Genomic DNA, 15,414 nt, shown 5'->3' with positions numbered 1-15,414 from the left:
ATATGGAGCTTCTTGCACCAGCCAGAGAAGTAAATGAAGAGGAAGGCAGATAGAGAACAAATTTCCTCTAATCCAGTGCTTCTTAACCTTTTTTGTGGCATCGACCCATCAGACAATGTGATGAAGCCTACGCACCTCTTTTCAGATGCCAATATTTATTTTATTTCATTTTTTAAAAAAACTTACCTTCCAATTTAGAACCAATACTGTCTATTGGTTCCAAGGCAGAAGAGCCATAAGGGCTAGGCAATTGGGAATCACAAAGCTAGGGAAGTGTCTGAGACCTGATTTGAACCCAAGACCTCTTGTCTCCAGGCCTAGCTCTCAATCCACTGAGCCACCTAGCTGTCTCCTGATGCTACTATAATTGAAGGAAACACTAACGTTTTCAATTGGAGGTTAATGAAAATAAAGATGTCTTTTTTTCTCATTTCAAGTCCACAGACTTTCTGACCTCTTTCCTGGGCCTTAAATTAAGAAGCCCCACTCCAAAAGAGTCAGATGGGATCTGGGTCATTTAATCTCAGGGATGAAATAACTGTTTCTAGGATCTGGGAGTATTAAATTTCTCCAGGGGCCTCCTGGGAAGAAGGAAAGGGAAGTAATGCATTTAGAAAGAGGATGAGTTCCAGATGTCTTAGAGCTAGTTCATTTCCAAAAGAGATTCCCTGAAAAGATTATGGACCAAGATTGCTCCCTTATTTTGTCTCAACTTCAATTTGTAGGGCCCTTTTGAGCTTAAACTTTCAGGTAAGTGTTGAAAATTTTTTTTTCCAAAAGAAAACCATTAGACATTATATATTAGTTATTGTTACATTATAAAATTAGGTCCATGTTCAGCTTTTCACTCTAAACCTGATTCTTTCCCACAGTCCCTAAAAGCTGGAATAGATCTGGTGAATAATTTCCACTCTTCCACTAAAATACAACTCTGGTGTTTATTAGTGCTGTGAAGGCTGACTTGAGATCTAGAAAGTTAGCTCTACAAAAAAAAAGTTCTAATGTGGAAGGCTTAAAGTATGGGCCCAATGATGGATTGAATAGCTTGTTATCTAAGGAAATTCTTTGCTAAGTTCAATATGGTCTTTCATTGAGGAGGCCTTTAATGTGGATTATAGATCTAGTTATATATATACACATATATATATATAATTTATATAGATTATATGGATTATATGAAGTCAATGGGCTTCAAAGACCATCTAGTCTAATTCCTCATTTTCTGAATCTGGAAATAGGCTCAAGGAGGTCAAGGTCACACAGGTTTGTAACAGTCAGAGGTGGGATTTAAAACTAAGTTCCTTTTTCAATAGCTATAAAATAATTTTTAATGACAGCAACTTTCAAAGAATAACTACCAAGTTAGAGAGAGGGTACAGTCTGTCTCAAAAGAAAGAAGAACCAATGTAGATGCCACTAAAGTTACTTGCTAAAAGGTTCCAAAGACAATGAAGACCAAATTTTTTTTACCATTTTCTCTGATAAAGGCCTCATTTCTCAAGCCTGTAGAAAAATGAGTCAAATTTATAAAATAAGAGCCATTCCTTAATTGATGAATGGTCAAATGATATCAACACAATTTTCAGAAGAAGAAATAAAAAACTACCTATAGTTATATGGAAAAAAAACACTCTAAATCATGATTGATTAGAGAAATACAAATTAAAACAACTCTGAGGTACTTCACACCTAGCAGAAATAACAAATACTAGAGGTGATGACAGAAACTAGGTACAATGATGAATTGTTGATGGAGTAGTGAACTCCTCTAACCATTCCAGAGAACAATTTGGAATGATGCCCAATGGGCTATAAAACTGCGCCTACCCTTTGATCCAGGAATATCACTACTAGGTCAAAAAGGGATTATAGCAAAAGGAAAATTACCTACATATACAAAAGTAGTTGTATGTAGCAGCTCTTTTTGTAGTAGCAAAGCATTGGAAATTGAGAGGATGCTTATCAATTGAGGAATGATTAAACAAGTGCTGTCAGATTGTGATGGAGTACTATTGTGCTATAAAAAATGACAAGGGGAGTGCTTACAGAAAAAACATGGTAAAACTTATATGAACTGAAGTGAAGTGAGCAGAACAAGGAGATAATGTTGTAATGACAATCATCTGTGAAAGGCTTGTCTACTCTGATCCATACAATGATACAAGACAATTCTAAAGGATTCCTGATGAAAAAAATTCCATTCACCTCCAGAGAAAGAACTGATAAACTCTGACTGCAAATTAAAGTTTAATTTTCTCTCTTTCTTTTTACATTTTGGCTAAAATGGAAATACATTCTGTACGATTTCACATGTATAATTAAGATCGCATTGTTTGCCTTCTCCAGTTGGTGGAGGAGGAGTAGGAGGAAGGAATAGAATCTGGAACTCAAATTTTAAAAAGAAAAGAATGTTTAAAATAAATAATTTTTAAATAGTTAATTTCTGAAGTCTCCAATTGAGGAAAATTTCTGTCTTATCATTTAAAATGAAATTTAGTTAACCAAGCTATTCTATCAGCCAGTCCTAATTCTACACCAAAAATGTCTTCCAACAATGAATACAAAACATTCTTCACACCATGTCGGTTTGAAGCTGCAAAGGCAGCTATGTGGCACAGTAGAGTGCTGGACCTCCAATCAGGAAGACTGAGGTTTAAATATGGCTTCAGATATTTACTAGCTGTGTGACCCTAAATAAGTTACTTAAACCTCTGCCTGTCCCAGTTTCTTCATCAATAAAATGGGGATAATGACAGCACCTCCCTCCCAGGGATGTTATGAAGACTAAGTAAGAGAATATTTGTAGTGTTCATCAAACCTTAAGGTAAATACATCCCTAATTTAAATAATAATAAAGATGTACTTAATATTGTTGCTGCTTTTCCTTTGTTTTCAAAGAGGGCCAGTGACATCCCAGAGAGACACCAGGACTTGTAAACTGCATTTAAGTGAGAGAGAGAGGGAGCCGCCTAAAGTCATTAGCCTCAGTCTCTCTTCCCGAGTCATCAAACACCAGTGACAAGACAAAAGTGAGGATGCTCAGTAATGGCCCAGAATGGCAAGGGGGAGATTTTACATGCTTGGGCCATATAGCTCCCTAACTCACCAACGGAACTGTGGCCATTCAGTGAGCCTCAACCTGCTTTTAGCCCATCCACCAAGATGATTTTACCACTGTGTGGCTACTGTGCACATCACAGCTTCTTGGAGCCATGGGGGAGAGGTGAGGGAGAGGGGGACACCAAAGGTGGATGAGAAGCCCTGAAGAGGGCTCAGCAAGCTCACAGCAGAGGTACTTGTCCAGCTAGTGGACAGAACACTGGGCTTGGAATCAGAAAGATTCATCGTCATGAGTTCAAATCCAACCTTAGACACTTACTAGCTATGTAACCCTGGAAAAGTCACTTAACCCTGTGTGCCTCAGTTCATCTGTGAAATGAGCTAGAGAAGGAAATGGCAAACTACTCCAAAACTTATTATGTGTTTAATGCAAATATAAATGCCAGTTATTACTATTATCACATAATGTTAAGATTAAATACTTTATTAATAAGCTAAACCTCCTACCTCTCAACAATCCTTCAAAAATCAAGATATAGATCAACAAGTCAAAAGTCAAAGACAGAAAATACAAGATGCCTAACTGTTATTGGTAGAGGAAGCTAGGATCTGGATAAGATAACCTACTTTAAGCCCATTATTCCATAGTAATACAGCAAGAATTGAACTCTGGTTTCTCTCCGAATATAGATGATATAGATGTCATTTTTGTTGCAGTCTGATGCAACCAGCACAGTGTCACCAGTATAAAACAGAACCTCTACACACATAAGACCTCTCTCTTTAATATGGCCCTGGTACTTTGGTACTTGATTTCATGGGTAGCTAGCTGTTATCACAGTGCATAGAGCGCTGAGTCTGAGTCAGGAAAACTCCTCCTCCTGATTCAAATCTGGCTTCAAAAACACTTATTAACTGTGTGATCCTGGGCAAGTCACTCAGCTCTGTTTGCCACAATTTCCTCATCTGTAAAATGAGCTAGAGATGGAAATGACAAAACAATCCAGTTTCTTGGCCAAGAAAATACAAATGGGGTTCCAAAGAGTTAGACATGACTAGAAAAAAAAAAAAAACTTAAAATACTCAATCTGTGCTTGCATAGTGGCAAACAACTTCAATGGTCATATATCTCCCAGTCTGATGTTTGCCCTTTTACCTATGATCAGAAGGCAATCTTCTAAATAGAGTCATTACTGTTGTTTTATCTTTCAAGAAATAATATATAATTTTTACGTGTGGATAGAAGACATATTGTTAAAATGTCTACAGTGAAACTGTTGTCAGAAAATTGTGGTAGTTCACAGTTAAAGGAATTAAGATTATTAAAACTAGATGATGATTTAATGGAATTTAATAGTCTAAAAATTAATCTAAATAGCTTCTCTCACAACAAAAATCCCTTAAAAATCAAGATATAGATCGGTAAGACAAAGGCACTCCTATGTATAAATACTTAACTTTAAATTGTGCTTTTAGTCTCATCTACCTTACATAAAGACTAATTCTCTAAAATGCAATATTTATTTAACAAATACATAAATTGATCTTTTTTCAAGTATCAATTCTAAAAAGCCCACAAGAACTATTCAATATTCTTGGCCTCTATTCTATATAAACAATATATAATTGCATCTTACTTTTTAAAAAATGTGCCCCTAAAAATCTGTATAAACCAAATGTGCTTAAATCCAATAGGAAAAATTTAGTAGGCAAACTCACTATTCAAAATAATCCTTCAACAAAACTCTATTTTGGCTTTTCTTGGAAAAGAAACTGGAAGGTTTGCTATTTCCTTCTCTAGCTCATTTTATATATGTGGAAACTGAGGCAAACAGGGTTACATGGCAATATGCAAATAACTATATACAAATAAGCTATATACAGGATAAAACTGAAAATATTTAAGAGTAAAGGCACTTAGAATATATGTCAGATATATTTTTATCTATCAATTTGTTTTGCTGATTTTTTTTTACTTATTTCTTTTTTCATTAAAAATTCTTAGTTAAAAGGAATGGCTTTCTCAGAGACGGGGATATAGCAAAATGTAAGCAATTTTAAAATAAAAGATAACAATAAAAAGGAGTTTTTTTCTTCCAAAATCAATATATATGAAGTCATGTTTTCACAGATTATCCTTTTTCTGTTCTAATTGTGTGAGAAAAGGGAATTTTAAAAGAATTGTTCATCATGTATCCAGTATACAAATTAACCTAAGTTTGACTCTCCTTTTCTTCTTTTCTTTTCTAAAAATAACTTTTTGAAAATTTTTTTTTGTTTTCATATAACCTGTTCTCTCCCACTTGCTCCCAGAGCACCATTTGCAACAATAAAGAAGAAAAAAAGAGAAGAAAAAATCTCAGTAAAACTAACCAACATATGGCTAATATGACAGCAAAGGTAAGTAATAAATGTTGGAGAGGATGTGGCAAAATTGGGACACTAATGCACTGCTGGTTGAGTTGTGAATTGATCCAACCATTCTAGAAGGCAATTTGGAACTATGCCCAAAGGGTTTTAAATGACTGCCTGCCCTTTGATGGAGACATATCACTGCTTGGTTTGTACCCCGAAGAGATAATAGGAAAAAATACGTGTACAAAAATAAATATAGCCGCATTCTTTGTGGTGGCAAAAAACTGGAAAATGAGAGAATGACCTTTGATTGGGGAATGGCTAAACAAATTGTGGTATCTGCTGGTGATGTAATACTATTGTGCTAAAAGGAATAATGAACTGGAGGAATTCCATGTGAACTGGAACGATGGAATCCAGGAATTAATGCAGAGCAAAAGGAGCAGAACCAGGAGAACATTGTACACAGAGACTGAAACACTGTGGCACAGTCAAATGTAATGGACTTCTCTACTAGCAACAATGCAATGATCTAGGACAATTCTGAGCGTCTTATGAGAAATAACGCTATCCACACACAGAGAAAGAACTGTGGGAGTAGAAACACAGAAGAAAAACATTTCCTTGATCACATGGTTCGATGGGGATATGATTGGGGATATTGACTCTAAATGATCACTCTAATGTAAATAATAATAATATGGAAATAGTTAAATTGCTCATTGGCTCTGGGAGGGGAGAGGGAGAAGGGGAGTGAAAGAATACGAATCATGTAACCATGGAAAAATATTCTAAATTAATTAATTCAATAAATAAATTTTTAAAAAACCAACCAACATAACAAAAAAAAAATCTGACATTAATCTGTGTCCAATAGCCACTGTCTCTAACATCAACAAAGAATGGGGAGACAAGGCAACTTTTATACCTTAAAGATTCCATTTTAAAATCTTGATTCCCTAAACACAAACAAGGATATAAATACATTACAATATATATATATATATATAAATCACATTGATCATAATATATCTATTACATCACTATATTAAATCACTATAAATCACAATCTCAGGTCTTTTTGTTTGGGCTTCCAAAAGGTCTGTATACATTATAATGTTAAATTTCTATTAAAAATAACTGCCTTTGGACAAAATGTAAAATGTCATAAACATTAACATATTAAGGCTTTATGTCATTCTGTTTCCTCCAGCTAATGAAGATGTACATAGCTAACCAAATAAAAGTTTTATTTTCTAATATTTTGAGTTATTTGCTCATTGCTTCAGTGTTCTGGATGAAGGCTTTGGTTAACTAATAAACCAATTTATCTTGATCAGCTTCCCACCTTGCTGAACTTACCGCTTCCATTTTCTGGACAAGGTTTTCCAGTTTCGCAATCTGGCCATGCTTTCCTTCAAGTCTTTGAGTTACTTGCTTCAAACATTCTACATGCTGTTTGTATTTCTGTTCCTTTTCAAAGTTGCTCACCTGTGGTTGGAAAACACAGTTGTCAATATAAGAATATTCATTTCTAAGCCACTCCTCAGTTTCTATACACCTATTATCATCAGTTTTCTTTTACAATTTTTTTGCTTTATCTTTATTTTATTCCAATAACAAATTTACACCTAAGTTTTCCAAAGTTATATGATCCATGTTGTCTCCCTCTCCTCTTTCCGCCCTCTTCTAGAATTGACAAGTAATTAAACTGGGTTATTATCCTTGTACAATTTAAGCTAACCAAAAAGAGAGGAAAAAAATTGCATAAACATGTAACCATTTTTAAAATCAAAGTTTTCTTTAATGACCCAAAAATATCACTGTTAGGTTTATTTCCTAAGGTGATCAAGAAAAAAGAAAATGTACATGTTCTAAAATACTTCTAGCAGTTCTCTGTGACGGCACAGAACTGAAGGGATGCCCATTGTTTGAGCAATGCCTAAACAAGTTGTGGCATGTGATTGTGATGGAATGCTACTAAGTCATAAGAAATGATGAGCAGGTCAATTTTGGAAAAACATGGAAGGACCTACATGAAACTATGAAGACTAAAACAAGCAGAAGCAAGAAACAAAAAACAGCAACAGAAATATTGTTTTAAGAATGACTTTTGTATGTTCACCTTCAGAAAAAAAAACTGATAAATAGAAATAAATAAGGCATAGTTTTATATATACAGGTATCTTTTTGTCAAATGATGCCTTCTCTAATGGGGGAAGGGAAGAGAGAGAATTAACTGGGTATTTTAATGTAACAAATAAACAAGTAATTTTTTAAAGTAGTTTGAAATCATTGGAAATGCAGATTTGATGAAAGAAAAAAATATTTACCAAGTGCCAAAATTGCATAAGCAAATATGTAATGCTATATATGGAGATATGGCAATAGAAGGATCAATAGATTATAAATTTAGAGCTGGAAGGAACCTTGAAAGCCATTAGTCTTACCCTTGCATTTTAGTGATGAGGAAACCCCACAGAGGTTAAATCTGCCCAAAGTTATGGGTGGTAATCATCAAGTAGAATTTTTAATCTAGATAATTTATTCCAAATCTCTAGCTCTTTAAATTAGAACATGCAATAATAACTCTCAAAAAATTCTAATAACTTTAAGACAAACCAGAATGGTAAGAATAGAAAATGTGAATATCCTGCCTAGCAGCAGTAGAGCAATAGATAGAATGCTGGGCCTAGAGTGAGAAAAAGTCAGGAAAATTAAAGTCAAGAAGACTTAAATTAAATTCCAGCCTCACACATTTACTATGACCTTGCACAAGTCAACTCATCTCTTTTTGCCTCTGTTTCTTTAACTGTAAAATGCATATAATCATAGAACCTACCTGAGGATCAAATAAGATAACTTTTGTTAAGTGCTTAGCACAGTACCTGGCACATAGAAAGTGCAATAAATGCTTATTCCCTCCTCTTCTCTTCCCCATTCATAGTTTAAAAATGACATTTTTAAACATAAAATTAAAATTCCAGTTAATTATAACTAAGATTTTACAAAATAAAGTTTTATTCTCTATTATTCATCTCAGACGCAGAAAGTATAATCAAGAAATGAGCCCAATTCTATGCTACAGCATTTAAACCTTCAAGGGCTCACCTAGGATCTTACAAGTTTGGGGATATAGAAAGACCAAAGGATTTTAGAGGTAAGAATGCCTCATAGACTCTTAGAAGGTTGGAGCTGAAAGAGACCTTGGAGTGACATGGACCAGCCTCCTAAATTTGTAGATGAGCCAACTGAGACACAATTGCTTAAATCATTGTTTTATAGCAAAACTGAGACTCGCATATAGGTCTCCTGCCTTCAGTTGTTCCATGCCATACCCCATTATCCTCTTACTTTCCCTGAAATTTCTAGCCTTGCCACCATTTCTTCTGTGCCAATGACCTTGTTTCTTGGGACATCACATCAGTTAACCCCTTTCCCAAGATGGGCTCACAAGGTTATGGGTCTGCTGTCAGACGGCATTTATTGGGCTCTCAGAGGCACAAAGAGGAACCCCGAGGCAGCAGGACCACACCAGGCAATGTGGGGAGAGAGAGGAATTTGAGGCAAATTTGTCCGCTTGATAACTGTGTCCATGTCAGCCCTGTCATACTATAGGAAGATCATCACAGCACAGATTTAAGAGTGGGAAGAGGCCCCAAGGGACTACAGGGCACTGGGTCCAGTCCCCTAAGAATCAGAGAGGTAGGATTTGATCTTAGGTCCTCTGACTGCACAGCCAGTTTCTTTCCATAACATCACACTGTCCATAGGCTCTATAGTAGCCTATTTGGGTACAGAGCTGGGGTCAGAAGCCAGATATCAACTTTTGTTGTTTGTTTGTTGCTGTTTGATGGTTCTTTTTCAGTAGTTTCTGACTCTTTGTTGAAGCCTTTTGGGGTTATCTGGGCAAAGGTACTGAAGTGATTTGCTATTTCCTTCACTGGCTAATTTAACAGATGAGGAAATGGAGGCAAACAGAATTTAAGTGGCTTCTCCAAGGTCACACAGCTAGTAAGTTTCTAAGACTGGATTTGAACTCAGGAAGATGAGTTTTCCTGACTCCGGGTCCAGCCCTCTATCCACTGCACCATCAAGCTGCCCTATAGCAGCAACAAGTAAACACTCCCTGAAAGGCCATGTGTGTGTAATTAAAATCTGTTACCCTAAAAACTACGATCCCCAGCAAAACTACGATCCCCAGAACCCCACCCACTTTCTGTCATTACAGGCTGACCTAGACAGGATATAAATTGGGTGGAGGTCTATCTCGGTTGCTTTTCCTTCCCCGTCGGCAGCTTTGGTGGAGTAGGCTTTTTGAGCAGCTAGAAAACTTAGTCACGTGCTTCTATTTTGTTAGATAATAAACTTTATAAAAATAATACTTAAAAGTATCGTACGTTAATTTAACTCTTAGACAGCTCCTCGTGCTCCACTGGTTGCTTTCGCAGATGGTTAAAAACTAGTGCTTTGGCCAGTAACTCTTTTACAATCAATTTCCTAAGGAGGAAATTGGATGGATTGAGAGGATTGGGACAAGAGATTTTATACCTGTAGTAACTTTTTTTCGTTCTCATGCTTTTTCTTAAGTTCTTCACGCTGTTTCTCATAGTCCCCAAATAATTTCTTGGCAACACTTCTTAGGGCTGCAGCACCTGCTTCTCTTGAGGCTTCCAACTAAAAAAAAAAAAAAAAAAGACCACCAAATGATATTTATATTTTTTTAAGTATTAACCTCAAAATATTTGAGAGAAAACTAAAATGAAGAAGTAGCAACCAATGCCATTTGGACCATAAGAGAAAATCAAGAGAAATAAAGAGAAATAAAACAGAAATGCTGAAAAAAAAATGATTTCAAATGATTAACTTCTTAATTAGAAAGCCCAACAAGGCAGCCAAATTGTTATTAGGTATCTAGGTAAATATATACAGTAGGGCCTTGTCTTAAGCTAATGATCTATTCTAAGATCCTTTCTTATAAGTTGAAAATCATGCATAACAGTGAACCTCACTACTTAATAGGATTTCTTATAAAAACATACCTTGGCACTTTATGCCTTTTTTTTTTTAAATTTTCAGAGCTATCAACATCACTACTTCTTGTCCTTTATGGCTATTATTAAGTCCTGCTATCATGCTGGACAAAACTTGGCACAAGCGAGAACTCCAGACAAGGACTGATAGGAGAGCTAATGTTTGGTACAACACAATGTAATGACTCATACTAAAGCTTCTCAGACCCAGAATGACAGTGATTGGGGGAACCGCTGTGAGGCTTTATACCACTTGGGAAAATGGTGAGAATTTAGGACCTAATTAAAATTTTTGATTTTACATGTTTTTCTGCCTTTATTTTTTACAGTTGTCAATCCTGTGTATACCTGAGCTCATGGTATTGAGTTCATGTAAAACAAGGTCATACTGTATAATGAGTACTTGTGTTTACAAAATAATTCCCTTCAAAGGATCTCAAAGCACTCTAAAATGGCTTTGCAAACATTTCCTCCCCAAAGTCCACATTGCCTTACCAGTCATTTTCTTGTCCATTGGTAACCTGGCAGCATTACAAGGTGGCGGCCCATTTTTATGTAGCAAATAAATGCTCATAGCAATGAACTAAAACTTCAAGGGTTGTAGTATAGAGATGTCACAGGTAGACCTCTGAACCCAATAGCGCTTACTAGAGTGCCAGGCACTATGCTGAGCACTTTATAATTATTGTCTATTATTTACGTGCTCTAAACACAGGCAGGGCGACTGCCACCTTTCTCTTGTACTTATGGTGATCTCGTCCTTCCTAAATCCCCAGTCATAAGCTTAGGAAACTGCCAGAAAACTCGACATTTCACCCATTTTCTGGGACTTCCATGTCTCGATATATAAAGAAGCAGGTATACCTTCCAAAGGCCTCTCCACCCTCACCCTGGGATTTTAGAGATGGAAAGAATGGGGAGATCATTTCACCAAGACCTCAACTGAGCAGGAGGATAAAGGCTTACCCAAGGTACTCAGCCAATTTTCTACGTGACTGAAAGTAGTATCCAAATTTTATTGGTCCCAGGAAATGGAAAGCTGAGAAAGTTGAAAGTAGATTGATAGGTGGAAAAAATTACCTCAGCACTAAACCTAGCCCAATTCTTCTGCCTAATACAAGACCTAGACAGAGTGGCACACCAGTGAAAAAATCAAGGGCATCAAGTGAGAGAGCAGAAACTCTATAATGGTCTCTGGGTGATCCTTGCTGCAGAATTAAGGAAAGTTCACAATTAATTACCTTGACCTTTCTGTACATTTTCTTTTTTTAAAAACAAAAAAAAAGCCCCACCCTTACCTTCCATCTTAGAATCAATACTAAGTATTGGTTCCAAGGCAAAAGATCAGAAAGCACTAGGAAAACAGGGATTAAGTGACTTGCTCAGTGTCTGAGGTCACATCTGAACTTAGGATCTCCCATATCCAGGACTGGCTCTCAATACACTGAGCCACCCAGCTGCCCCTGTGTTTGTGCATTTTCTTTTAAATCCTTACCTTCTACCTTAGAATCAATACTATGTATTGCTTCCAAGGCAAAAAAGCAGTAAGGGCTAGGACAGGGGTCAGCAACGTATGGCTCTCCAGCCATATCTGGCTCTTTTGAGGGCCAGATTTGGCTCTTTCTGCAAGAGCCATAAAGTCAATTTTTTTTCAGACACTGTTTCAGGAGTGCGCACTGTGAGCACTGCACGGCTCTCACGGAATTATATTTTAAAAAATGTGGCGTTTATGGCTCTCACAGCCAAAAAGGTTGCTGACCACTGGGCTAGGCAGTGGGGTTAAATGACTTGCCCAGGGTCACACAGCTAAGAAGTGTCTGAGGCCAGATTTGAACCCAGGACCTCCCATCTCTAGGCCTGGCTCTCAATCCACTGAGCTACCCATCTGCCTCCTGTGCGTTTACTAAGTCTAGGAGTTTATAGATTTACTGACTTGAGAAATCAATCTCAACTACTATACCTTGATTTTTAGGACTTCGTTTTCTTTGTTCATTTCTCGGAGCTGGAGGTCTTTATCTTTCATTTTCTCTATAATCAAATTAAAACCACACGGAGAGATCTTTGCTTGACACTCGCACTCATCATCTAAATTGCAACAACAGCTCTGAAATGAAGAAATATGAAAGATAATCATTTAAATCCAAAATTTTTGAAAACATGAGCCATCCCAGAGTTTCACAAGTTGAAGAGAAGATCCAGGGAATATAAAATAAAACTCCTGATTTACAAATAAAATTAATTCACTATGTATCCATACCAATTTCTATACCCCCTCTCTTATATATAGATTTTCCATAGGCTTGAAAGAGACCCAGACAAGGGTGATAAAGTTGGTGGAGGTGATAAAGTTCTGTTCTGGTATTTCTGATTGAAAAGAAATAGTAACATAATGTTACTATTTTAAATATATATTTATGTTATTAAATATTATTAATATATTATAAATAAATAATAAATATAAAAATGTCATGTCCCTACAACATCGGGCATCAAGTCATTTAGTAATCGTTAATAATTCAAATATCCCATTAATCATGTTTGTTGTATTTATTTTTGTTGACACGTGTGATTTCATTGGTGTAGGGAACTCTGGGTAAGGAACTCCTACCCGAATCTATCGATGACTGTTGTGAGCCTGAAAGCTCTAAAGAGCGGTCCTGGAAGACTCAGAGGTTCCAGTGACTTGCCCAGATTCTAAAGCCAGTACGGAATATAGTTGAGAATTGACTCTAGGGCTGGCTCTGCCTCATGGGACACAGAACTGGGTATATTTGCTCTTTGTCATGGAATTGGGCGTATTTGCACTTTGAATCAGCTTCTTGGATAAAGAAAAAGTTCTATTTTTAGAACATCCCTTGATTAACAACAATGTGTGGAACACTACCTGTGTATAACTCAGTTTTGGTGGGCTGCTGCCTTCTGTGCATTTGTAACCCAGTGATAGCTTATTCCTGATGACTTACTAAGCAACAGGTCAACATTATCAATAGAACTAAGAGAAAGTCGAAGTTATACCTTGTACCCAGGATAGCAGGCATTCTTTTTTTTTTTTTTTTTTGGTAGGAAATGGGGGTCAAGTGACTTGCCCAGGGTCACACAGCTGGGAAGTGTCTGAGGCCGGATTTGAACCTAGGACCTCCTGTCTCTAGGCCTGGCTCTCAATCCACTGAGCTACCTCAGCTGCCCCCGATAGCAGGCATTCTTGTATACTCTATAAATAATTAAATTGGTACCTTAATTCAATAATTTTATAGCCTGAACATCATCCATACAGAATTCTTACAAACAAAAGAAGTTATAAGTACCTAAGATAAAAGCTAAGAAAAATCTGATCTAGTTTTAGAGTTAGATTTAAGGACCCTGGACAGAAACTTATTAAAATAAATAAGAATGCTAAACTTTTCATTTTTGAATGCAATTTTTAATGCAATTCATATATGATTGAGGTCCCAAGTCAGTAAAATGTTTAAATTCCTAGAAAGGATGTAAATTTATTTAGAGATCAGATTATTCCTCATATGAAAAGTTCTCTCATTTATTATTTGGTCTCAGCAGAATCAAAAAGGTTACCATACTTCTTAAACGATATATTTACTCTAGCTCTGCCATTCTCTCTCTTCCAAAAAAAAAAGATCCAGCCCTTTATTTCTTTAAGACTCCTTCCCTAACTCTCCCACAGTGCCTAATACATTACTTACTCTGCATAGAGCAAAAATAATAAGCATATAATAAATGAGTAGAGGATCAACTAGGTGACACAATGGATAGAGCACTAGACCTTTAGTCAGGAGGAACTGAGTTCAAATTTGACCTCAATCACTTCCTAGCTGTGTGATCCTGGACAAGTCACCTAACTCCATTTGTCTAGGCTTGCCCTTCTGTCTTAGAGTTGTTATGAAGACAGAAATTAAGGGTTTTAAAATGCTGAGTAGTCATTTTCATGGTGATATGGAAACCTTAGAAAAGGTATAGTAATAATTCATAATGGGAAACTTGCAACAACAACAAAAAAGACCGCTTCCACTTCTAGAATACTCCCCATCCCAAACATATGGGGTCTTCTTTAGTATTCTACCTTCAAGGAATGTTTTTATAGTTTCCTAAAAAAATCATGAAATAAAATCATGGTGACTTTAGCAATTTCTTGTTTTCTGAATGAAGAGAAGTACAAAGAACTTTAATAAGCCAATACCTTCGAACATGGTTTGTGTTCTGGGATTTTATGACACATCTCATCCTTAAATATCTGGTGTCGGATATCTTCTAACATAATTCGAAGCTGCAGAAAGAAAAACAAAATAAATGATTTTGTTATTGAAATAGGTTTTCAGTAGTCTCCTTTCTCTTAAAAAAATTTAGACCTAGAAAATACATTTAGAGATCATCTAATCCAAAGGCTCTCAAATTTTTTGTTCTCTGGATCCCTTTACATTCTTAAAAATTAGTGAGGACTTGAAATATCTATCAGCATTTACCATGTTAGAATTTAAAATGGATAAACTGAAAAATATTTTATTAATTCATTTAAAATAGCAATAAAAAACCCATTACACAATCTAAAGAATACATATGAAAATAACTAAAATTTCCAAAACAGTGGCAAAGTTTTATATACTTTTGCCAATCTCTTTAATATTTGGCTGAATAGAAGATATATCTGATGATATTTTGTTTTTGGTTGAAGTATACAAAGAAACTTTGGGGTAGCTAGATGGCACAGGGGATAGAGCACTAGGCCTGGAGTCAGGAGAACCTGGGTTCTAATCTACAGCCTCAGACACTTCCTATCTATGTCTTGTCAGTTAACCTGATCACCCAGTCCTTGCTCTTTTGTCTTAATACAAGAAGAATGGGAGGGGGAGGGAGGGAAGGAAAGGGGGGAAAGAAGGGGAGAGGAGAAGGGGGAAAGGGAACAAGGAAGAAAGGAAGAAAGGAAGGAAGGAAGGAAGGAAAGAAGGAAGGAAGG

At 36.3% G+C, this 15,414-nt stretch overlaps 1 protein-coding gene across 1 annotated transcript in view; it reads right to left on the bottom strand.

Moving 5' to 3' along the window:
- CCDC68 (coiled-coil domain containing 68) overlaps nt 1-15,414 on the bottom strand; it is an 80,917-nt gene that overhangs the window by 27,670 nt on the left and 37,833 nt on the right. Inside the window, exons 3-6 of the mRNA XM_044657804.1 lie at nt 14,641-14,727; nt 12,409-12,552; nt 9,967-10,092; nt 6,778-6,906 (exon numbers count right to left, since the gene is read on the bottom strand). Coding sequence (XP_044513739.1) covers nt 6,778-6,906; nt 9,967-10,092; nt 12,409-12,552; nt 14,641-14,727 — 486 coding nt within the window. The remainder of the gene's footprint in view (nt 1-6,777; nt 6,907-9,966; nt 10,093-12,408; nt 12,553-14,640; nt 14,728-15,414) is intronic.

The sequence above is a fragment of the Gracilinanus agilis genome, chromosome 1 (genome assembly GCF_016433145.1).
Source record: "Gracilinanus agilis isolate LMUSP501 chromosome 1, AgileGrace, whole genome shotgun sequence".
Lineage (NCBI taxonomy): Eukaryota > Metazoa > Chordata > Mammalia > Didelphimorphia > Didelphidae > Gracilinanus > Gracilinanus agilis.
Note: the sequence above shows the minus strand (reverse complement) of the source record. Positions and strands in the feature narration are given on the sequence as shown.